This window comes from Hypanus sabinus, chromosome 30 (genome assembly GCF_030144855.1).
Source record: "Hypanus sabinus isolate sHypSab1 chromosome 30, sHypSab1.hap1, whole genome shotgun sequence".
In the NCBI taxonomy this organism is placed as follows: Eukaryota; Metazoa; Chordata; class Chondrichthyes; order Myliobatiformes; family Dasyatidae; genus Hypanus; species Hypanus sabinus.
The window spans coordinates 34778757-34802447 of NC_082735.1; the positions used below are offsets into that span (position 1 = coordinate 34778757).

The 23691-nt window shown below is 41.1% G+C and overlaps 1 protein-coding gene and 1 long non-coding RNA gene across 2 annotated transcripts in view; both read right to left on the minus strand.

The window, feature by feature from the left end:
- Positions 1-16147, minus strand: part of LOC132383371 (cation channel sperm-associated protein 4-like) — a 39403-nt gene extending 23256 nt beyond the window's left edge. Inside the window, exons 1-5 of the mRNA XM_059954259.1 lie at positions 16114-16147; positions 15033-15043; positions 13806-13907; positions 10219-10310; positions 2395-2524 (exon numbers count right to left, since the gene is read on the minus strand). Coding sequence (XP_059810242.1) covers positions 2395-2524; positions 10219-10310; positions 13806-13907; positions 15033-15043; positions 16114-16147 — 369 coding nt within the window. The remainder of the gene's footprint in view (positions 1-2394; positions 2525-10218; positions 10311-13805; positions 13908-15032; positions 15044-16113) is intronic.
- A 2075-nt stretch (positions 16148-18222) lies between these two features.
- Positions 18223-22747, minus strand: LOC132383375 (uncharacterized). Its single transcript, XR_009508646.1, has 3 exons — positions 22687-22747; positions 21920-21979; positions 18223-18352 (listed from the first exon to the last, which is right to left on the minus strand). It is a non-coding gene; the product is annotated as an uncharacterized LOC132383375 (long non-coding RNA).
- Between the last annotated feature and the right edge of the window lie 944 nt (positions 22748-23691).

The window sequence follows — 23691 nt, forward strand, 5'->3', positions numbered from 1 at the left end:
GGATTATTAGACAGGCAATATGCAGAAGCAATGGCGTGTACCCCAAAACAGCCATGTATTGTAATACATTTTCTTGGTTCAAAATATATGTGTGTGTGTGTGCTGAAATCTTTCTGTTTAACTACTTAAGTGATAAGAATCCAATAATACTTCCCAATGTAATAATCAAAGGTGTATTCCAGCTTTTTGAAGGGAGTAATATGCACTCTGTATATTGAGTGATCACTTGTAAAGGAATTAATATAATTCTTAGAAGCTCATGATAGGGTGGCACAACACTTTACAGTGCCAGCGACCCAGGTTCAATTCCCACCGCTGCCCGTAAGGAGTTTGCACAATCTCCCTGTGACTGCCTGGGTTCCTCCGGGTGCTCTGGTTTCCTCTCACAGTCCAAAGTTGTACCAGTGGGTAGGTTAATAGGTCATTGTAAATTGTAACATGATTAGGCTGGAGTTTAATCGATGGTTACAGGGCCGGACAGTATCTCAATAAATAAATATATAATAACCTCAACTCAGGAACTTTGATGGATATTGATAGCTAATTCAGTTGCCTTGACTGCACGTGTGTAGATTAAAGAATTTACTGAAGCTGCATCTGCCTTCTGTTTTCTTTGTGTGGCACGAGCATGATAATTAGGTGTCCATCTGCCTAAGTCACTACACAGCAAAAGACATTTAATGGACAGAGAATGGTACTAATATTGATTGGTTGGCTGATGACTCTTTCTTATATCTGCATCCAGTCTTAAAGTCCTTGGATATCTGAAATTCGCCATTTAACTCATCCATGTACTCCAGATCTGCCAGCTACTGATTCAGCGTGTATTCAATTTTGTCACTGTGAAGATAAAGTTCCGATATTCTTCCTCCCACATTATTCCACTTTGTAGCCCTGTCAGCATTCTACTTGCAGCTGTCCAAAAAACAACTTTCAGATGGAAGGAATTTTTTTTTAGAATTCTGGTGAATTAACCCACGCAGAATAAATCAATATCGATATTGTTCAATTAACAAGTCAATCATAGACCATGTGCAGTAATGGTTAGAAATGAATACCAAGTCTGATAAAGATTTCACAAATTCATGTTGCATCCTGTTTTTCATTACTTGCCTCAGGATACTAAAAGATCAAACAGATTTTTTAAGCCCTCCTGCCTTAAATGCTTTCACATTTTATTGGAATCTTCATTAACTTATAGTAAAACATCCACTGCTTGGTTGCAGGTTTCATGCATCAAGCTGACATGATTTATTGTACAATTGTAGAAGGTAGCTTTGAAAGACACTTTGAATCACTGAACAATTCTGATCTTGAAATAAAAGATCTGAGTATGCATTTATATCTTTTATGTATGTTGAACTATGGTCGAGTGCACATGAATACTTCTGCTCAAGCTTGTAAACTACTGAGGTTGTGTCCTGACGAAGGGTCTCGGCCCGAAACGTCGACAGCGCTTCTCCCTATAGATGCTGCCTGGCCTGCTGTGTTCCACCAGCATTTTGTGTGTGTTGTTGTTTGAATTTCCAGCATCTGCAGATTTCCTCGTGTTTGTGCTAATGCTGGGTTTCAGCAGCTTCTGATTGCGTGGTACTAATGAGTTAAGGAGGAACTGATCTGCCATGGTCACTTCAGAAATCAGAATGTTTAGGAGTGATTATTAATGTTATGACTTTGTCTCATACTGACAGATGCACATGAGTGCAGTGGAAACCAGGAGTGGTATAATGAAGATTTAAGGGCCATTTGATACACCGTAAAGAATAGTCAGAGGTCAGCTTCTCAACAGCACCTGACACCATCTGCTTTTGATGGTCCCTGTTATGCCTGATGTTGCTGTTCCTGCAGCTTTGTTGGTACATCAACATTCTTGTTTCTTTTCCTCCCTTGATTCTCACTGATCTCCTGAGTTCCTCGGGTATGAGTTGTGCTCTCCTGTTCCTTAAATTGTGGGAAATTGCAAAGACTTATGTGTGCATGGTTAAAAGGCACGTGAGGAGGCAAAGGTATTTATGTCCCATTATTAATCTGTTGGAGTAGTGGCATCCTGAAATGCGGCAGGCAAGCTGAACTAGAGGAGTCATGCAATTCCCAAAGTACCTGGAAAGCTTTTCCTCATAGTCAACCATGACTTGAATATTAGTCCTTTGTGATTTTCTCCTCGCCCCACCTGCCACTCATTTTCCATTCCATCTTAAAATATCCCTTATCCTTAATCTTCCGAGTTTTAAATGGAAGTTCACGGACCTGAGATGTTAACTCTATAAACGTTTCCTGCCCTGCAACATTCTCTGTTCAGTTCTTATACATCTAATGAACATCAGGAGAAATCTTGGGCCATTTGTGATTTGAGTAGCATCAGTACAGAAACAATCATTACTTACTTGTACTCACCAATATGATCAAGATGAGCAGGAACATAACGTTGGCCATGTCGGAAATTGACCGGAAAATCACCTGCAGTATAATGGCCAGGCCCTGGATAGCAGCCAAACTCCTTACGATTCTCAGTGCCCTCAGCACTCTGAAGTTCAAAGTTCAAAGTACATTTTATTATCAAAATACATATACGTCACCATGTACAACCCTGAAATTCATTTTACTCAATAAATCTAGAGAATTATAACCATAACAGAATCAATGAAAGCCCGCCCAATTATGGCATTCAACCAGAGTGCAGAAGACAACAAACTGCACAAGTACAAAAAGAAAAATAAATAAATAAAGAAACAATAAATATCAAGGACACAAGATGAAGAGCCCTTGAAAGTGAGTCCATTGGCTGTGGGAACATTTCAATGATGAAGCGAAGTTGAGTGAAGCTCTGGTTGAAGAGCCTGATGGTTGAGGGGGTAACAATTGTTCCTGAACCTGCTGTGTGAGTCCTGAGGCTCTTGTACCCTTTTCTTGATGGCAATAGCAAGAAGAGAACATGGTGGTGGGGTCCCCGATGATGGCTGCTGCTTTCCTGCAACAGCACTTCAGGTAGATGGCTGTGAGGGCTTTACCCATGATAGACTGAGCTGTATCCGCTAAGTTTTGTAGGATTTTCTATTCAAAGGCATTGGTGTTTCTATACCAGGCTGTGATGCAGCCGGTCAATATACTCTCCACTAGACATCTATAGAAGTCTGGCAAAGTTTTAGATGTCATGCCAAATCTCAAAGTACAAGTAAACATTTATTATCAGAGTACATATATGTCACCACATACAACCTGAGATACTTTTCAAACTTCTCTGTAAACTCCCAAGGAAGTAGAGGTGCTGCCGTGCTTTCTTCATAACTGCACTTACATGCTGGGCTCAGGACAGCAACTCCCACAGGAAATTAAAGCTACTAATGTCCTCTGTCTCTGATCTCCCAATAAGGACTTGCTCATGGACTCATGGTTTCCATCTCCTGAAGTCAACAATCAGCTCCTTGATCTTGCTGGCATTGAGTGAGAGGTTGTTGTTGTGGCACTATTAACCAGATTTTCAACTTCCCTCCTATGTGCTGATTCATCACCACCTTTGATTCAGCCTATGACAGTGGTGTCGTCAGCAAATTTGAGTATGGCATTGCAGCTGTTTTTAGCCAATCATAAGTCTCTATGGCAGCCAACACAAATACAAAAATAAAATAGTCTTGCTAGTGAACTACCTTCCTGACCATTTGACAACTAGGTCTTTCTAAAGCAAATAGCAATAAAGCTCCCAATGATTCATTTTTAGTTCAGCATAATATATACATATACATATATATTCTGAAAATAATTGACATCCTTCTGTTCATGTGGAGAAAATAACCAATCAAAAAGTAGCATTTTCTTCTTTAAAAAGTTGTTCAGTATTTTTTCAATACTTTATTCCCATTAAAAAATAGTAAATTAATTCTGGGTGGTGCAATTAATTTAATTAATGAATACTTTAATCAAAATAGCTGACAATGATTAATGTGTGACAATCCTGTCTTCATACAGTTTAACTAACAATTAAACTTGTGTAAGTGACAAATATTTTGTTAAGCTAAAAACAAATCACTGCAGGAACTCCAGAAAAACACACAAAGGAGGAGGAGGAACTTAGCATCTATGTAGGGACATGGACAACCAAAGTTCAAGTACATTTATTATCAAACTATATGTATACTCAAAGTTCAAAGTTATTATCAAAGTACATATAACTCACTATATACAACTCTGAGATTGGTTTTCTTGCAGGCATATTCAATAAATCCATAATAGAATAATAATCATAATAGAATCAATGAAAGACCATCCAATTAGGGTGATCAACCAGAGTGCAGAAGACAACAAACTGTGCAAATACAAAAAGAAAGAAATAATAATAATAATAAATAAATAAGTGATAAATACAGAGAACATGAGATGAAGGATCTTTAAAAGGGAGTCCATATGTCGTGGGAATAGTTCAGTGATGGGACAAGAGAAATTATCCCCTTTGGCTCAAGAGTCTAATGCTGAGGGGTAATAGCTGTTCCTGAACCTGGTGCTGTGAGTTCTCTTTCTTGCCTATCATTGCTGTGGTTCACTGGCACCATCTTAGAATAATATACAATCCTGAGATCTGTCTCCTTACAGGAAGCCACAAAACAAGGAAACCTACTGGAACCCAATAAAAATACTGCCGAACATCCAATGTGCAACAACAGAAGAACAAATCATGCAAACAGTAAAGAGTAAACAACAATAACATTCAGAACTAAGGTTCATGAAAGTGAGCTCACAGCCGCGCAGCCAATCATCACTGCAGCTGGTCCAGAAGCCTGTTAGCTGCAGGCCACACCTTCAGGTTAGTACAGAGACTAGTAAACCACGCCAAACAGTGAGATGAACACCGGCTGTGACACCCTGATCTTTTCAATTTGGCTTGGTGCTTCCATCGGCCAAACGTTGTCTTGTTCCTCAATCTCAGATCTGGGACATTTTTGATTGAGGCACTTTGTCTGTATTGGAGATAGAGAGGCAATAGCCAGTATAAAAAGATGGGTTGGGGGACGGGGTCGAGGTGCGGTGCAAGAACTAGCAGCTGCATGCTTGATCCAGATGACAGCAATGTTAGGCTGATGGAGAAGGCAAGAGAGTGGGAATGATGGAAAAAGCTGAGAGGTCATAGATGGAAGGGGCTAAAGAAGATGAAATCTGTTAGGACAGTGGAACATGGAATAAAGAGAAGGAGGGAGCAGAATCAGTGAGATGGATTTGTGGTTCATGGGCAGATGGAGAGGGTGGGAGAGGGAAAGAGGGTAATGGGGGTCAGTTTCATTAGGGGGAAGGGGGTAAAAAGGTGGAGAAGGGAGCAATTACCAAAATTTAAAGTTCATGCCGTCATGTTGAAAACATCCAAAGCAAAATATGGGGCACTACTTCTCTAATCTATGTCTAGACTCGCTCTGGCACTGGAGAAAGCTGTGGACAGATATATCAGTGTTGGAATGGGAAGTGAAGTTGCTCAACTAAGCAATCCCCTAACCTGCATTGGATCTCGTCGATGTAGAGGCCGCCACATTGGTAACACCAGAAGCAATAAGCGACAAAGATAGATTCGTATCTAAGGGACTATCTCACCAGGGTCCTGATGGTGGTGAGGGAGGTGGTGCAGGAGCAGGTGCGACACTTAAAACGACTGCAGGGATAAGTGCCTGGAACAGCAATGGTGGGGAGGAATGAGAATTTAAGGGAATTATGGAGAGAGCAATCCCTGCAGGAAGTGGAGAGGGGAAAAATGTACTTGCTAATGGGATCCTGTGGTGGGGGGGGGGGTTTGAGGAATGGAACGAGGGCTCCACTGATAGCAGTGGGGTTGGGGGCAGGAGTACAAGTGCAAGGACTCATGAGAATAGATATGGTGGAGGAACTGAGAGAAGAAAATGGCATTCTTGCAAGTGACTGCGTGGGAAGAGGTGTCGTGGAGATAACCGTGTGAATCTGGGTTTGTAGAAGATGCCATCCAGTAATCTGTCTCCTTAGATGAAGACAGAGAGATCAAGAAAGGGGAAGGAGGTATTGAAGATGAACCATCAGTTGAATTTTGGGGTGGGATGTTACTTACAGTTGGATGTTGCTCGTGAAGTTGATGAGATTGACAAGCTGCACCAATGCAATCAATCACCATTGTAGTGGGGAAAGCGTTGGGGAGTGTTGCTAATCTAGGTTTGGAACACAGACTGCTTCACAAAGCCAATGAAAATTGGAGCTTATGTGTCCATTGGTACATCTTTGGTTTGGGAGAAGCTGGCACAGGTTCTGCCAGGTGGAGAAGGGTGATGATTGAGAGGAATTAGTTGAGTCTGCTATCCAGTGCCCTGGGGCCTTCCTGATCGGGGAGCTGGAGGAATTCAGCAGGTCAAGGATCTGTACAGGTAAATGGGCAGCTGATATTGAGTAAGTCTGGCAGATAAAAGGGTTGAGACTGTTTATCTGCCTGACTCACTGAGTTTCACCAGAACCTCACTTTTTGCTTCTGATACCACTATCTGCAGTCCCTTATGTCTCCAAATATTTTTTTTTTAAAAATTAGCTAAATGGTGAACAATGGTTTTAAGCGAAATGTCCCAAATTTCACTGTGTGCATCAGACAGGTATCTGTGATTTGGGGAAAAAGAAATGAACTTGAAGCACTGTGAGATATTGTCGTATTTCTTATTGCAAACATTTTGCAGCTGCAAAATGGCAAAGTGGCAATTAGGAATCTAACAATTTCTCATAGATGAATAAACTCTTCCTGGGCTTCCAGCTGGGTACAAGTATTAATTATAACGGACGTTTCGATGACAAAATTCGCCATCTTCATGATGAAATTGGCAGAGTTGTCATCGAAACATTCGTTATAATTATTACCTGTACCTGGCTGGAAGCCTGGGTAGAGTTTACTTGTCATAGATGCTTGGAAACCACTAGATCCTTTTTCAATATCTCATAGAGCTTCAAACAACAGGTTCTGCACCGAGGGACTGAGAAGACATTGCTTTAATTTGAAACAAAAGGAAGTACAAGTTTTCTATGCTTCTACAAGTGAATGCAAGAGTGTCAGTCTGTCTTATTGTAGAGATGGAGGATGTATAATAAACAATTAAGTCGCTTGTTCAGGCCATTTTGAAACTTCACTTATTCAAAAGGAAAACTTAATTAGCAAATCAGAAGTTATGAGCAAGCTAAAGTATTCCATAGACTAAATGCTAATATTATCTTTGCACAGGAGACCCATATTAGGAAGGAGGATAATCAATGCTTTTTTAGGTTCTGAAAGGGTCAATAATTTCACTCGAATTGTACCGCCAAAATTAGGGGTGTGTCTATTTTTATAGACCCCTCAATTTCATTTACACATCATGAAATTATTTCTGACCCACAGGGCAGATTTTTGTTGATTACTGGTTCACTTTTTAATTGAAAAGTGGCTCTAGTTAATATTTATGCTCCAAACTTTGACTGCCCTGAATTTTTTAAACGTTTATTTACTTCCCTTCCTAATCTAAATGAATATATGTTGATAATGGGTGGAGATTTCAATTGTTGTTTGAATCCTTTGATAGATAGATCTAAATCTATTCGAATTCTTCCGAATAGATCAGCCTTACTTATTAATTCCTTTATGGTTGATTCGGGAATTACTGAAATATGGCGGTTTTTGAACCCTAAAGATAAAGAATTTTCATTTTTTTCACATGTATATCATAGTTATTCTAGAATTGATTATTTCCTTATTGATCATCATTTATTAACAGATGTTACTGATTGTAAATACGATTCTATTGCCATTTCGGATCATGCACCTTTGAAGTTATCTATTAAGATTTCGGACTCTTCCATTAATACTAGATCTTGGAGACTCAACACTACTTTGCTTCAAGATCCAGAATTTATCACCTTCATAAAACAGCAAATTGACTTGTTTTTTTCAACAAACTATACCAAAGAGATTGACAGAGGAATACTTTGGGACTCTTTTAAGGCTTTTATCCGTGGACAAATTATCTCATATTCCGTTGGTAAAAGAAAACAAAGATATTTAGATATAGCTTTATTGGTGGATAAAATTAAAGAAATTGATAAGATTTACTCCGTGACTCCTACCAAAGAACTTTATAAGAAGAGAGTTGAGCTTCAAATGGAACATAGCTTATTATTATCTTCTTCAATTGAGAATCAATTAATTAAGACCAGGGCTCAATTTTATATTCATAGTGATCGAACTGGTAAATTGTTAGCCAACCAATTAAAAGTTATTTCGACTAAGTGACAAATTATTAAAATTCGTAAACAAGACGGTAATTTGACTACTGATTATAAAGAAGTTATGAGCAAACTGTACCTACTATATCTCCAATGGGGCTGCATGCATCATGTTATAGTAAATATTTACCAAATATTTATGTTTCATATTTTATGCATAAATATGTCCACATTTACTAATAATGTACATCAAGTCAATGACAATGAAGATGCATACTGTCTGTCAGGATGCACCTCATTGGCTCAGAGGCCTCTGTCATTCAGGTTGACCAGGGATATTGTGTCCTAATTGTCTAGGGCAGTACAATTCGGAGAACAAGCTGTTGCCGATGCAGCAAGCTCCCCCTCTCTATGCATCTGATGAACCCAAAGGAATGGCAGAGACTGATACAGTTTGACACTGGCATCATTGCGAGAGTTGCCAGTCGGCATTGAACTCAACATTGGACTGCCTTAGGGACTCCAGCTCCAGATTTTTTCCTTGGGGTTTACTCCCAAGGCCTTCCACATGAGTGGGAATGGCTGCAAGGCAGCGGTTTGAGATTGGTTTTCCTTCTGCTAGGTGAGCTTCCTACCACAGCCGATGAGCCCCACCTACTCAAAGCGACTGGTTTTAAGGTGCCAGTATACTTGCCTTTACTGCTTCTCCAGTCAGTTCCACCAGGCTTAGTAGCCAAGCCACATGTGAAGGCCAGGAGCTGGACTTGCTTGAAAGATGCCATTTGAGGTATTTAATAGGTAGCTTACCCCATTACCACCCCACAGATATAACAACCTTAAGAAATTTCATTGACATCATTCATCACTATCATCCCCACAAAACCCCTCACTAAGCATCAAGACTTGGGCTTCGGTATCTTCCTGTGCAACTGGATCCTCCAGGCCTTCAATGGCAGACCCTAGTTGGTGTGGATTAGCCACACATCCTCCACACTCACAAGTGCACCACAAGGCTGTGTGTTTAGCTCTCTGGTCTATTCACTATATTATGGTTGTGTGGCTACGTACAGTGCCAATGCTATTATTAGCATATAGGAGGGAGAGTAAAACTTTGCTTGAGTGGTGGCACAACAACAATCTCTCACTCAACATCAGCAAAACCAAAGAGCTGACCACTAACTACAGGAGAAAGAAGCCAGAGGTTCATGAGCCAGTCACCATTAGGGGGTGGAGAAGGTCAGTCCCCACTACTGAATACATTTACATGGATCAAATACTAACACAAGCATGCAATATCCAACATCAAAGACCCCCACCATCCAGGCCATGCCTTCTTCAAGCTATTATCATCCTGCAAGAGGTACAGAAGCCTTGGGTCCTACACCAGCAGGTTCAGGAACAGATATGACTGTACAACAGGAGTTCCCAACCTGGGGTCCGTGGAACCCTTGGTTAACGGTAGGGGGTCTATGGTATAAAAAATGGTTGGGAACCCTTGCCCTACAACCAGCAGGTTCCTGAACTGGTGTGGATAACTTCAATCACCACTACTCTGAACTGATTCTATGACCTGCGGACTCACCCTCAAGGACACTTTACAACTCAAGTTCTCAATATTATTTTTTTATTTGCACCGTTTGTTGTCTTTTACACATTGGTTGCCTGTTAGTCTCTGTCTGATTAGGAATGTTTTTTTTTGTAAATTATACTGTATTTCCTTTTTTTTGCCTGTAAATGCCTCCAAGATTATGATATGGCAAGATACATACTTTGATAACAAATTTCCCTAGAACTTTGAAATAAACACGAGTAGATATATTGAAAATAGAGCAATTAGAAAGCAGAAAAAGGTGGAAAGGAAAATATACTACAAATCCTAAAAATAAAACATACTATAAAGTCACATCCAGCTAGTCATGGAATTTTAACGCCTCTTCATTCTACCTTTAAGATATTGGGAACCTGTGTACGAATCCAATAATTTAGCATTATTTACATTTTAAGTGATCTTCGACTATTCCCCTAACAGTACCATCCTACCTCAACACATAGAAAAGCTCATTGTTGTTCGACAATGTGGAGCCCACAAATAAGGTGAATGTGATGATGAAATCAGCAATATTCCAGGCATCCTAGAAGATTGATGGAATAAAACACAAAAGGTATAGCAAGCAGTTTTCACAACCTCAAAATAACCTTCATAGCCACAAATGTATTTTTAATTTACAGTGTACATTGTATAGTGGGAAATGCATTAGCCATAATTCTCAAAAACTACTGTCAGGGAGTTGCCAAGCTAATTTCAGGGTAGTAATCTCCGGATTGTTGCCACATGGTAGTGAGGGTAAGAACTGTGTAACTGAGGAACTGGTGCAGGGGGCAGGGCTTCAGACTTCTGAATTATTGAGATCTCTTCTGGGGAAATATGACCTGTACAAAAGGGATGGGTTACACCTGGAGCCTGAGGGTGGTCAATATCCTTGTGGGCAGGTTTGCTGGAACTGTTGGGGAGGATTTAAACTAATTTGGCAAGGGCATGGAAACCAGAGTGATAGGGCTGAGGATGGGGCAGCTGGTATGTAAATAGATGCTGTGTAGTGGGACCTTCAGGAAGGACAGGCAGATTATAGGGCAAAACTGCAGACAGTGGGATGAGTTGCAGTATAACATGGGGACTAATTTGTAAAGGGTGATGATATGGGACTGCACAGTGTACACGGAATAAGGTAGATGATCTTACAGTGCAGTTAAGAGATTGGCAAGTATGACATTATGGGCATCACTGAGTCATGGTTGAAAGAAGATTATAGTTGGGAGCTTAACATCCAAGGATACACATTGTATAGAAAGGACAGGCATGCACAGGGGGGTTGAGGTGGCTCTGTTGGTAGAAAATGAAATCAAACTATTAGAAAGAGGTAGCACAGGATTGGAAGATGTAGTATACTTGTGAGTAGAGTTAAGAATCTACAAGGATTAAAAGACCGATGGGAGATATGTACACAGGTCTCCAATGTGGGCTACAAATTATGATAGGTGATAGAAAAGACATGTCAAAAGGTCAATGCTACGATAGTCATGGGGGATTTCAATTCACAGGCAGATTTGGAAGATCAGGATGGTGCTGGATCCCAAGACAATTTGTAGAATGCATATGAGATGGCTTTTTAAAACAGCTTGTGGTTGAGCCCAGTAGGGGATCGGCTATTCTGGATTGGGCGTTGTGAAATGAACTGGCTTCGATTACGGATCTTAAGGTAAGGGAACCCTTAGGAGACAGTGATCATAATATGATAGACATCACCTTGCAAAGCTAAAGTCAGGAGTATCAGCATTACGGTGGGGTAAAGGGAATTACAGATGCATGAGAGAGGAGCAGGCCAAAGTTGATTCGAAGGGGACACTAGCAGGAAAGGCAGGAGAGCAGCAATGGCTAGAGTTTCTGGGAGCAATTCGAAAGGCCACAAGATAAATACAGCTCAAAGAAGAAATCCTACAAACAGGATAACACAACTTTGGCTGACAAGGGAAGTCAAAGACAACATAAATGCAAAAAAAAAGGCAAATAATAGAGCAAAAATGAGTGGGAAGTTAGAAGATTGGAAAGCTTTTAAAAACCAACAGAAGGCAAATAAGAAAGTCATTAAGAAGGTAAAGGTGGAATATATAAGTAAGCTAGCCAGTAACATTAAAGAGGATACTGAAAGTTTCTTCAGAGACATAAAGTGTAAAAGAGAGGTGAGAATGGATATCAGACTGCTGAAAAATGATGCTGGCGAGGTAGTACTTTGGGACAAGGAACTGAATAAATATTTTCCATCAGTTTTCACTATGGAAGACACTAGCAGTATGCTGTAAGTTTGAGAATATCAGGGAGTAGAAGTGAGTACAGTTGCTATTACAAGGGAGAACGTACTTGGGAAACTGAAAGATCTTAAGGTATTAAGCCACTTGGACCAGTTGGACTACAGCACAAGGTTCTGAAAGAGGTAGCTGAAGAGATTGTGGAGACTTTAGTAATAATTGTTCAAGAATCACTAGGTTCTGGCATAATTCTGGAGGACTGGAAAATTGCAAATGTCACTCCACTCTTCAAGAAGGGCAAGAGGCTGAAGAAAGGAAATTATAGGCCAGTTAGCCTGATCTCAGTGGTTGGGAAGATGTCGAAGTCCATTGTTAAGGCTGAGGTTTCGGGGTACTTGAAGGCACATGATAAAATAGGTCGTAGTCAGCATGGTTTCCTTAAGGGAAAATCTTGCCTGACAAATCCGTTGGAATTCTTTGAGGAAATAACAAGCAGAACAGACAAAGGAGAATCGGTGGATGTTGTATACTTGGATTTCAGAAAGCCTTTGACGAGGTGCTGCAAATGACGTGCTTAACAAAAGCATGATATTACAGGAAAGAAACTAACATGGATAGAGGATTGGCTGATTGGCAGGAGACAAAGAGCGGGAATAAAGTGGGTCTTTTCTGGTTGGCTGCCAGTGACAAGTGGTGTGCCGCACGGGTTGTTGTTAGGACCACTTTACCTCATGTTATGAGTCAGTGATTTCCAGATTCTACTTATTTGTTACATACTAGGAGCAGTTTACAGTGGCCAATTCATGTAAAAATCTAGGTTTTGAGAAGAGGTAGGAAAATGGAGCACCCAGAGAAAGCCCATGTGACGACAAAAATGTGCAAACTCCACACACACACACACACACACACACACACACACACACACACACACACACACACACACACACACACACACACACACACACACACACACACACACCACCACCACCACCACCACCACCACCACCACCACCACCACCACCACCAATGGTCAGCCTTGAATCCAGTTAGCTGGAGCAGTGAGGCAGCAGCTCCAGATGATAGTTTAGTGGCACTTAAACAATGTACCACTCTGCCAGTGAAAACCCTTTTCTTCCAAAGATTCATCTCCGCAAGGTAGTGTAGTGGTTTGCACAATGCTTTAAATGCTTATTCATTTCCCACCACTGCCTGTAGGGAGTCTGGACATTCTCCCTGTGACCACGTGGGCTTCCTCGGCATGTTCTGATTTCCTCACACTGTCTAAAAACGTACTGGTTGGTAAATAGTCATTGTAAAATGTCCTGTGATTAGGCTAGGATGAAATCAGGGGATTGCTGGGCAGCAGGGCTTGAAGGGCCTATTCCGTGCTATATCTCAACAAAAAGAAAAAGTTCTGAACTATCTTTGTTGAAAGATTTCTGCAAAATAGCACCTGGCAATGAAAAGGTAATTATGGGGGAGTTCTAGAATATCTATGAGACATACTCCTGTATTCTTCTATTTTGCAAAGGAATCTTCTCAGTCAAATGGAAATAAGTTCAGTTCCAAGAATCTCCTCTCTCCAAAACCTTAATTTGAATTTAGGATTATGCTTAATTTACAAGTACTGGTGCAGATAATATTTGCAACCTTGACATTTTCAGTAACCCACACAAGTAAAGAGCAATTTAACTGACACATTTTATTGAATAATTTTGATGTCATGACAGCATCATGCTAACTAACCAATGATCATATTCAGATCTAGTTTGTTTGCTGTTTTTCTAAGTACCTAACTTTACATCAGCTCAGGCAACACTTACCTTCCAGAATACCCAGAAGCCATAATACCATTTCAGCAACATCTCCCAGAGAAAAATCGTCACCAACACCTGTTCAAACGTCACAAAGATTGTGGAGTACTTCTGTGTAGGGAAAATATTAAAGGGTAATGAGCCCAAAGGAGCACCGGTGATACAAGACGAACCCATTAACAATACCCTTTGAGGCTTTATATATGCAATTCCACCTCAGGTATACATCACCTAAGACCAGCAGTAACTTAGATCATAATTAAGTCTTTAAAATATGGATTTCCTTAATTCTTTCAATGAGAAATCTATAGCAGAGTCAGAAAATCTTGCACATTTTCTCCCCAATGACATAATGCTCTTTGATACACTACATGATTCTGAAGTGTCAGCAATTACACAAACCAGAATACATAATCTATAACACAGAACAGTACTTCACAGGAATAAGGTCTTTGGCCAACAATGTCTGAGCCAACCATGATAACAAATTAACAGATGCCAGTCTCCATGCATTTTATCTACCTGTCTAAAACACTTAAACGTTGCTATTGTGTCTGGTTCTGCCACCACTTCAGATATGCCAGAAATTCAGTTGTCAGGTGGTAGAAGTCAGTGGAGCTGCTATTCCTTAGGAGGCACTTGGGAAGCTGGAAGTTTGAAGGTAAACAAGTCACCTGACAGGAAGCAAAGGGTGGGATTGAAGGGGGCCTATTCTGATTGGCTGTGGGTGACTAGAGTTCCGTAGGGGGTCGATGCTGGGAACACTTGGTTTCATGTTATATGTCAATAATTTGGATTATGGAACTGTTGGCTTTGTGACCAAGTTTGCAAATGATACAAAGATAGGTGGAGGGGCATGCTGTGTTGAAGAAACTTTGAGTCTGCAGAAGGACACAGAAGATTAGGAAAATGGGCAAAGAAGTGCACGTGTATATAATGTATGTTGGTCATGAACTTTGGTACAAAAAACAAAAGCATAGGCTATTTTTTAAATGAGAAGAAAATTCAGATAACTGAGGTGCAAAGGGGCTTGGGAGTCCTCATGCAGGATTCCCTAAAAAGTTAGCTTACAGGTTGACTTGGTGGTAAGGAAGGCATTCATTTTGAGAGCAAGGATGTAATACTAAGGCTTTATAAGGAATTGTTCAGGCCACACTTGGAGTACCGTGAGCAGTTTTGGGCCTATTATCCCAGAAAGAATGTGCTGGTATTTGAGAGGATTGACAGGTGGCTCACCAGAATGATCCCTGGAATGAAAGAGTTAATGTATGAGGAGCATTTGATGGCTCTGGGCCTGTACTTGCTGGAATTTAAAAGAATAAGGAGGGAATCTCACTGAAGCCCATTGAATATTGAAAGGTCGAGAGACAGTGTGGATGTGGAGAGGATGTTTCCTATAGGGGGTGAGCACAGGACCAGAGGGCACAGCCTCAGAATAAAAGAATTTCCCTTTAGTAAAGAGATGAGAAGGAATTTCTTTAGCCAGAGGGTGGTGAATCAGTGGAGTTCATTGCCACAGGCGGCAGTGGAGGGCAAGTCATTGGGTATATATAAAGTAGAGGTCGATAGGTTCTTGATTATTGGGTATCAAAGGTTATGGGAAGGGAGAGGGAGCAGGACAATGGGATTGAGAGGGATAATAGATCAGCCATAATGGAATGGTGGAACAGACTCAATGAGCTAAAATCATAAATCTGCTCCTATGCCTTATGGTCTTACCTAATCTATGACTGCGTTTGTTGATACAAAGGAGGCCACATTGTAAGCACTGAATGCAAAAAATAGAAGGAGTTGCACCTAAATTTCCACCCCACTAAGCAGCAACCTAAGCATTCCTGGTGAGGTGGAGAGAGGAGAGAGGTAGTATCAGGGCAGATGTTGCATTTCCTAAGGATGTAGGAGAAAATGCCGAAGAACAGGGCAATGGGAAAGGTTGAGCTAATGAAGAGATTTGTTGCTGTGGGAAACATTAAAAAATGGTTAGTGGGTGAGGGGAGGGGTTGTTGTGGTGAAAGAAGGGAAGTATGACTGGTAGAAATGGTGAAGGATGACATTTTGAATGAGAAGACAGGCGGAGGATGGGGGAAGGGGGAAGGCAAGTACCAAAGGAAACTGTATCTCTGTCCTGTTAGGGAGGAGTGAGAACAGATGTCAGGAAATAGAGGAAAACATATAAGGGCTCCATCAACTATATCAGTGGGGAAGCCATGTTTATGAAAGGATTTGCTTTATTTTCAAAACCTCTGCTGTCCCCTGTGCTTCCCCCCTGTCCACCATCCCCAGACAGAACTGAAGTCAGAGTAATCTTAGTCCTTACCTTGCATCTGACAAGCCTCTTCATCGAAAGCCATTTCCTCCAGCTTAAGCAGGATCTCTCTACCAGTGACGTTTTAGCTTTTGGATGCTTATCATTTCATTCCCTTCTCTGACTTCCCATTCCCAAACCAACCTGTATGACTTTTGCCATCTCCACCGCCACAGTGAAATCAAAAGCAAACTAGAAGAACAAAGCACCACACACAAAATGCTGCAGGAACTCAGCGTCCATGGAAATGAATAAACAGTTGGCGTTTCAGGTCAAGACCCTGCTTCAGGTCTGGAATGGAAAGGGGAAGATAGCAGAATAAGAAGATGGGGGGAGGGGAAAGAGAACTAGTTAGAAGGTGATAGGAGAAGCCATGTGGGTAGGAATGATAAAGGGCTAGAGAGAAAGGAATCTGATAGGAGAGGAGAGTGGACCACAGGAGAAAGGGAAGGAGGAGGCGACCCGGGGGGGGGGGGGGGGGTGATAGGCAGGTGAACAGAGTTAAAGGCCAGAGTGAGAAACAGAAGTGGTGGGGAGGGGGAGGGATTTTTTTTTACCGGAAGGTGAAATTGATATTCATACCGTCAGGTTGGAGGCTACGCAGAGGGAATATAAGGTGTTGCCCCTCCACCTTGAGGGTGGCCTCATCTTGGCAAAAGAGGTGACCATGGACCAACAATGTCGGAATGGGAATGGGAATACGAATTAAAATGTTTGGCTATCGGGAAGTTCAGCTTTTGGTGGATGGAGCGGAGGCGCCCTAGGAAGTGGTTTCCCAGGACTCACCATGGTAAAAAAAAACTCATAATCTGTTTGAATAGCTTACAGCCCAATAGGATAAACAATGGATTTTCCATTTTCAGGTAACCCATACCCCCGTGTCGTTTTTCCATTTTCCATCAGTCCATCCAGATTCTCCCTCACTTGGTTCACATTTTCTTTTCCACCCACCTTACCTCACCTGCCTCCATCTACCCATTATTAGCCTCCTCATCTAGTCACATCTATCACCTACCAACTCCTGTCCCACTGCTCTCCCCCACTTCCTTATCAATCTTTCACTGACTTCTCTCCCTCCCAGTCCTGATGCAGGGTCTCAACCCAAAACACCGACACATCCGTTTTGCTTCCACAGTTGATGTTGACCCAATGAGTTATTCCAGCAGTTTAATTTTTGCTCCAGGTTCCAGCATCTGCAGTTTCTTGTTGTCTCCAACAACGCTGCTATTGTTGACAGCAGTCTCCCACCCATTATGAAAGTGGATGGACAATGAAGATGGAGAGTTCCCTTGCATTATATTGAATCTTCCATTCTTGCTCATGTTCCCAAGGGCTTAACAATTTAACTGCCCATCAACATCCCTCCCATCAAGTATAATAATTTTTAAGCTCAATTTTTCTGTCTTGTGCTTATTCATGTTATATTTGCCAGACCTCACATTACAATGGCTTTGATCTACAAACTCATACTTTTCTAAATGCAATTATCATAATGGAAGGGAAGAAGAGATATTTTGACAACATTGCTATATCCTTTCATGCCCTGACCAATCAAGAATCTATCAACCTCTGCCTTAAATATACATAAATACTTAGCCTCTACAGCTGCCTGTGGCAAAGAATTTCACAGATTCATCACTCTCTGGCTAAAAAAAATTCCTCCTCATCTCTGTTCTACAAAGACACCCCTCTATTCTGAGGCTGTGTCCTCTGGTCTAAGACTCTCCCACCACTGTAAACATCCTCTCCAAGGCCTTTCACCATTCCAAAGGTTTCAATGAGGTCACCCCTCATTCTTCTGAATTCTAGTGTCATACAGACCCAGAGTCATCACTCTTCATATGACAAGCCATTTAATCCTGGAATCAGTTTTGCGAATCTGCTTTGAACCCTTTCCAGTTTCAGCACATCCTTTCTAATGTAAGGGGCCCAAACCTGCTCACAATACTCCGTGAGGCCTCACCAGTGCTTTATAAAGTCTCAATGTTACATCCTTGCATTTGAATTATTTTCCCCATAAGATTCTTTGAAGCACTTGCCCCGCAGTTCTCATTGGCCTCACTGTACAAATTAAATGTAAAGTACTAATACAATGACAATTCCTTGCCTCTAAAATGGAAGGCTCAGTCTGACAGCTGATTGAAATGAAGCTTCCAACAAGCAATGCAACAATAAAGGACCTCAGCAGGACATGGTCTAGTAAACTGCGTAAAATACGTTGAGAGATTATGTCTTCCACACTCCATTCATCCTAGAAATGAAAGAAAAGGAAATTAATTATCAGCAACTTTTACACCCTTGAGCAGGTAGGGATTACTTCAAATACCCACACCACAAGCTTTGATATATTTCATGATTCAAGCTTTGAATATCAACGGCAGATGAGCTACTAGTGAAATGCAACCAAATTGAGCAGCCCTGATGACATTTTGAAAAATGTACACTCAGTGGCCACTTCAGTAAGTACCTCCCGTACCTAATAAAGAGGGCACTGAGTGTATGCTCGTGACTTCAGGTGCTGCAGCCCAACACTTCAAGGTTCGAAGTGCTTTTAGAGATGCTCTTCTGTACACCACTGTTGTAATGCATGGCTATGAGTTACCGTCGCCTTCCTGTCAGCTTGAATCAGTCTGGCCATTCACCTCTGGTCTCCCTCATTAACATGGCATTTTTGCCCACAGAACTGCTATTCATTATATGTTTTTTTTTGTTTCTCACATCATTCTCTAACTAGAGACTATTGTGCATGAAAATCCTAGGGGATCAGCAGTTTCTGAGATACTCAAACCACCCCTCTGACACCAACAATCATTCCACAGTCAAAAATCACCTAGATCACATTGCTTCCCCGTTCTGATGTTTCATTTGAACAACAACTGAATCTCTTGACCACGTCTGCAAGCTTTAATACAATGAGTTGCTGCCACAACTGGCTGATTAGATATTTGCATTAACAAGCAGGTGTACAGGTGTACCTAATAAACAGGCCATCGATTTGGAAAATTGATTTGGATTTGTAGACTTGGAAAATATAAAATGTTATGACAGCAGTTCCTTCAATATAGCCCCTTTTATGTAACAGGACATCTCAAATACCTACGTAGGTAACAAGAGGCCAATTTAGGAACAGGAATATCCCCAAAAACCAAATGAATAAATTAAATTTAAATTGACTCAGAGAAATTAATTTAGAGGTTCAGACTCAGTAGGAAAAAATTTCACTCTTCAAATTATTGCATGCAAGCTCTCCCCTCCATCAGTACTGATTGGGTTTCAGTTTATTTGCTTATCTAGGGTGCAGTTAGAACATTTTTCATCACAACACTGGTGTAAGGATCAGGGTAGCTTTAACACATAACCAGAAATTTTTAGAAAAAGCAGCCAATGCTTGAAATTAGAAATAAAAACAGAAAATACTGGAAACATTCAGCAGGATGGGCAGTATTTGTAAAATGAGCAGCAGAACTAACACTTCAGATCAAAGACCTTTCATCAGAACTGGGATGGAGAAAAATAATTAGCTTTAAGTTGCAGAGAAGGTGAGAGATGGATAAGACGAAAGGAAGAGACAGGAGGGCTATCTAGGAAGGTAGGGTTAGAATGAGTATGTTAGAAGGTCAGCACAACATCATGGGCTGAAGGGCCTGTAGAGTTCTATATTCTTAAATCAAAATCAAATGGATCAGTCCAGCCTCAAAGAGACTGATGTATTGTGTGACCTTAAAAGTGTGATGTTCTGGGTAGCAGGACAGATTTTGTAGAGGGTTATTTTCATCCTAGGCAGGTACTTTTGCTTTGATGCCCCCAAGTAGCTCTTTGATCTGTGGCCACAACGCAAAAAGAAAATCAATGGTACAGTCACAGAATAAATGAGTCATGGGCAGTCCAGCCATTCAAACAATGTGAAATTACTTGTAAATGGCCACATCACCCTGTCATGCCTCTAGTCAATGGTTACTTTGGCCATTGGACAAGCTGAGAGTTAAGTTGGAAAGCCTTAAGAGTTGAGAGCTGTGGTTGCTCAGTTGTTACATTAAAAGGCTATAGTTTTGTGCACAAAAGGAATTAGAGGATATGAGCATTCAAGCCTGGAAGGGGGCAAGGCACAAAGTAGGCATAATCTCTTTTGTATTCATGGGGCAATACAGTAAGTGAAATCATGTTTCAATTTTACTATGAAAATCCAAGTACACGTGCTACCAACAGCTCTTTTCACAAGAAAATGATGATCAAGCTGCACTTGAATAGATAGTCTTCGTCAATTCCCTTATTTATAATGGTGTACTGCAAAGTATTAATGATGCCTTCAGCTGCAAACTGCATAAACCTACAGGTGCACTATCAAGAGGCTGTAGTTGCAGCCTTAGGCAGAATGGTGAAGTACCCATAAAGAGCTCAGGAGAACTCTTTACAGCCTGAAGCTTTTTATCACCTGTTCTGTTATTTCTTGTGATGTTGTGTCAGTTTTTGCCTGATTATGCTCTTGCAAAGGATTTTGGAGTGCTTCATAGCATATTTTACTTATAAATATAAAAATCTGAAGCTAAGGTACAGATAAATAAAGTATTGACAAGTAGCAAAAGATTTGTTCTTTTCATAAAGAAATACAGCAAAGAAAAGGAACACAAATGAATACATTCACAACACTGGCCATGGCAAGCTAAAGTTAATCAAGTCATAGAGATAATTAATGTAGCTTTACATGATCTGATCTTGAAACGGCATCAAGCCAATAGATATGTTTGAATGCAGGATAGGTTAAAAATAGGTTAAGTGATGAGGGCACTTGGGATCTCAAGACTATTTTCAACTGAAAAGACAGGCCAAGTTGAAGTTTAATAGAATTTGTTTTATAGCACAAAGTATGGAAAATTGAATATGGAATAAACATTCCTTCGCACTGAACTGTCTATGACAGTTAAAATAATCACTAATTTAATATTAATCAAGGTGAGTGCTGAGGGTATAATCCGGTTCTCTGCCTTTTGATTGCTGAGGATCACACTACTACACAACTAGAGAGTGGAGGGCCTGCCACTGTATTGTCCAGGTTTTCTGCATTGTGGATGTGGACTTGGACTATCGACCTTTCTCAGTATTTAATTTTTTATATTTTATGTTTTTCACCCGATCTTTCTAATTTTTTTGTGCGTCAACGTGCCTGTTCCGTTTTGTTCATTTTTTTATGTGGGAGGAGGGATTTGGAGGTTGACGTGCCTGTTCCATTTTTGTTTGTTTTTATTGTGTGGGGAGGCGGCATTTTGGTGGTCGATGATCACGCTGCCTTTCCTTCTGGGTTTCATGGCTACTCAAAGAAGAGTTTCAGAGTTGTATATTTTGATAATAAATAAACCTTTGAACTGAGGAAGAGACTAAGATAGATTTCTCTATGCAGACTTTTGTTAGATAAAAAGAATGTCTGAATTCTAGAGAATTGAGCTTCTAATGAAACGCTGGATAAATAACTGAAGCTCAGGGACACCCAGAGCTACAGATTTACAGCAGGAAATAAAATTATCTATAGATTGTTATTAGAAAAAGTACAACAGATCCACTTTGTGGATCTTTGTGTCCTTCTTCTGTGCCTTTAACCTTCTGAAAATAACACTTCTTGGAATTACACAGTGCAATAATCAACATACTAAATGTTAACTCTGTAAGAAACAGTTTAATGGCAAATTATATGGTTTCATGAATCTTTTATTGATCATCACAGTGCCATTTTGGAATGGAATTCATCTCTGTAGTTGGTACCATGATACAGTACATGTTAGACCGTGTGTTATTAAGTTCAGTGCACATTAAGTTGCTAACATACCTTTTCCTTAATGATTTCATTGTAGTCTAACTTCAATTCTTTGATGTCGATTTTCGATCCCTGGAACAGGAAAATAAAGGAATTTGGCTAACTATTAAAAGGCAATATATTAGAAACATTCATCCACCCCATCCCTCCCCACCGACCTCCCTCCAGGCACTCATCACTGCAAATGGAAGAAGTGCTACACCTGCCCCCACACTTCTTCCCTCACCACCATCCCAGGCCCCAGACAGTCCTTTCAGGTGAGGCACCGCTTCACCTGCGAGTCAACTGGGGTGATATACTGTATCCGGTGCTCCCGATGTGGCCATTTATACATAGGGGAGACCCGCCGCAGACTGGGAGACCATTTCGCTGAACACCTGGGATCTCCCTGTGGCCACACACTTCAATTCCACAGACCACTCTGTTACGACTGTGCCCTCACTCTGAGGGGCCGAAGGGGACAAAGTAGCCCCCTCCTTTTTGAGAATTGCAAGATCGCTATTAATTCAGGTCTGGGACCCAGGAAATGACAGAGAGACACGCAGAATCCACAAGGAGTTTGGAATGTCCTGACCCCTCAGTGATACAAAGCCACGGAAAACGGCCATTGTCTCTTGGAGACGGAACTGTGTATTGAGTACTGTACTATTTATTTGAAGCCCTCAGGGAATGACCAAAGTGGGCTGGTTGAGGGATGGCCCCATCCCAACCTGATTGACATCTGAGACCCCGTGAGTAAGGATAAAAGAAGATCTGGAGAACAACCCCTTCAGACGCACCAGGAGAAACGTAGAAATCCTGTGACAGCGTTTAATAGTGACAGCTGTTGGGGCCCGCGTGCATCCTTTCCCATTGCCTGGGATTGGCAGGTCTGACCACGGAAGAACGGCTTAGCTAAAAGGAAAAGGACACCAACGGCATTTCGAAGGATCGACATCATAAAAAAGGAAACTCTGGCAAGTTCCAAAAATCTCTCTCTCTTGACTCCAACCAAAGGCTGCAGCCTGAATGAACTTGAGTGACTTTTATATTTCCATCCGACAATACATTATCCCCTAGACAACGATAGAGCTTATTTCTTATTGATTATTATTATACCCGCACTTTTAGATTTAGTATTGACGACGTATATTATCTGTATGTTTACATTGATATTTTTATCGATAAATACTATTAAAAATAGTACCATCAGACTTCAACAGACCTCTTTATCTTTGCTGGTAAGTTACCCAGTTACGGGGTATGTAACAACTTGGGGTTCTCGTCTCGGGATTTGATACCAAATTGGGAGGCCAGTGAATCGGGCTTGTAAGTCCAAACTTGGATCTGGTACGTGGGTAGCCAGATGCAAAACCAGCAAAGATGGACGTGGGTGAATTTACAGAAAACCCAACTCTGGAGGCGCTAGAGGCGGCCACCAAATCGGACTTGATAAATATGGCGAAGGGACTAAACCTCGCAGAGCTGAGGTTGTCAATGAAAAAGCGGGAGGTGCGAAGGGCCATAACTCAGTATTATATTGGGAAGAATGTGCTTGCAGCTGAGGTATTGGAAAATATCCCTGAAAAGGTACCAGCCAGAGGGACGACTCAGTTAGAGTTGGAGAAATTAAGGTTGGAACATGCAATTAAGTTAAAGCAGCTGGAAGCAGCTGAGAAGGAGAAAGAAAGAGCTGAGAGAGAGAAAGAAAGGGCCGACAAACAAAAGGAGCATGTGCTCCAGCTAAAGGAGTTAGTGAAAAAAGAGCAGGACAGAGCTGAGAAGCAAAGAGAGCATGAAATTCA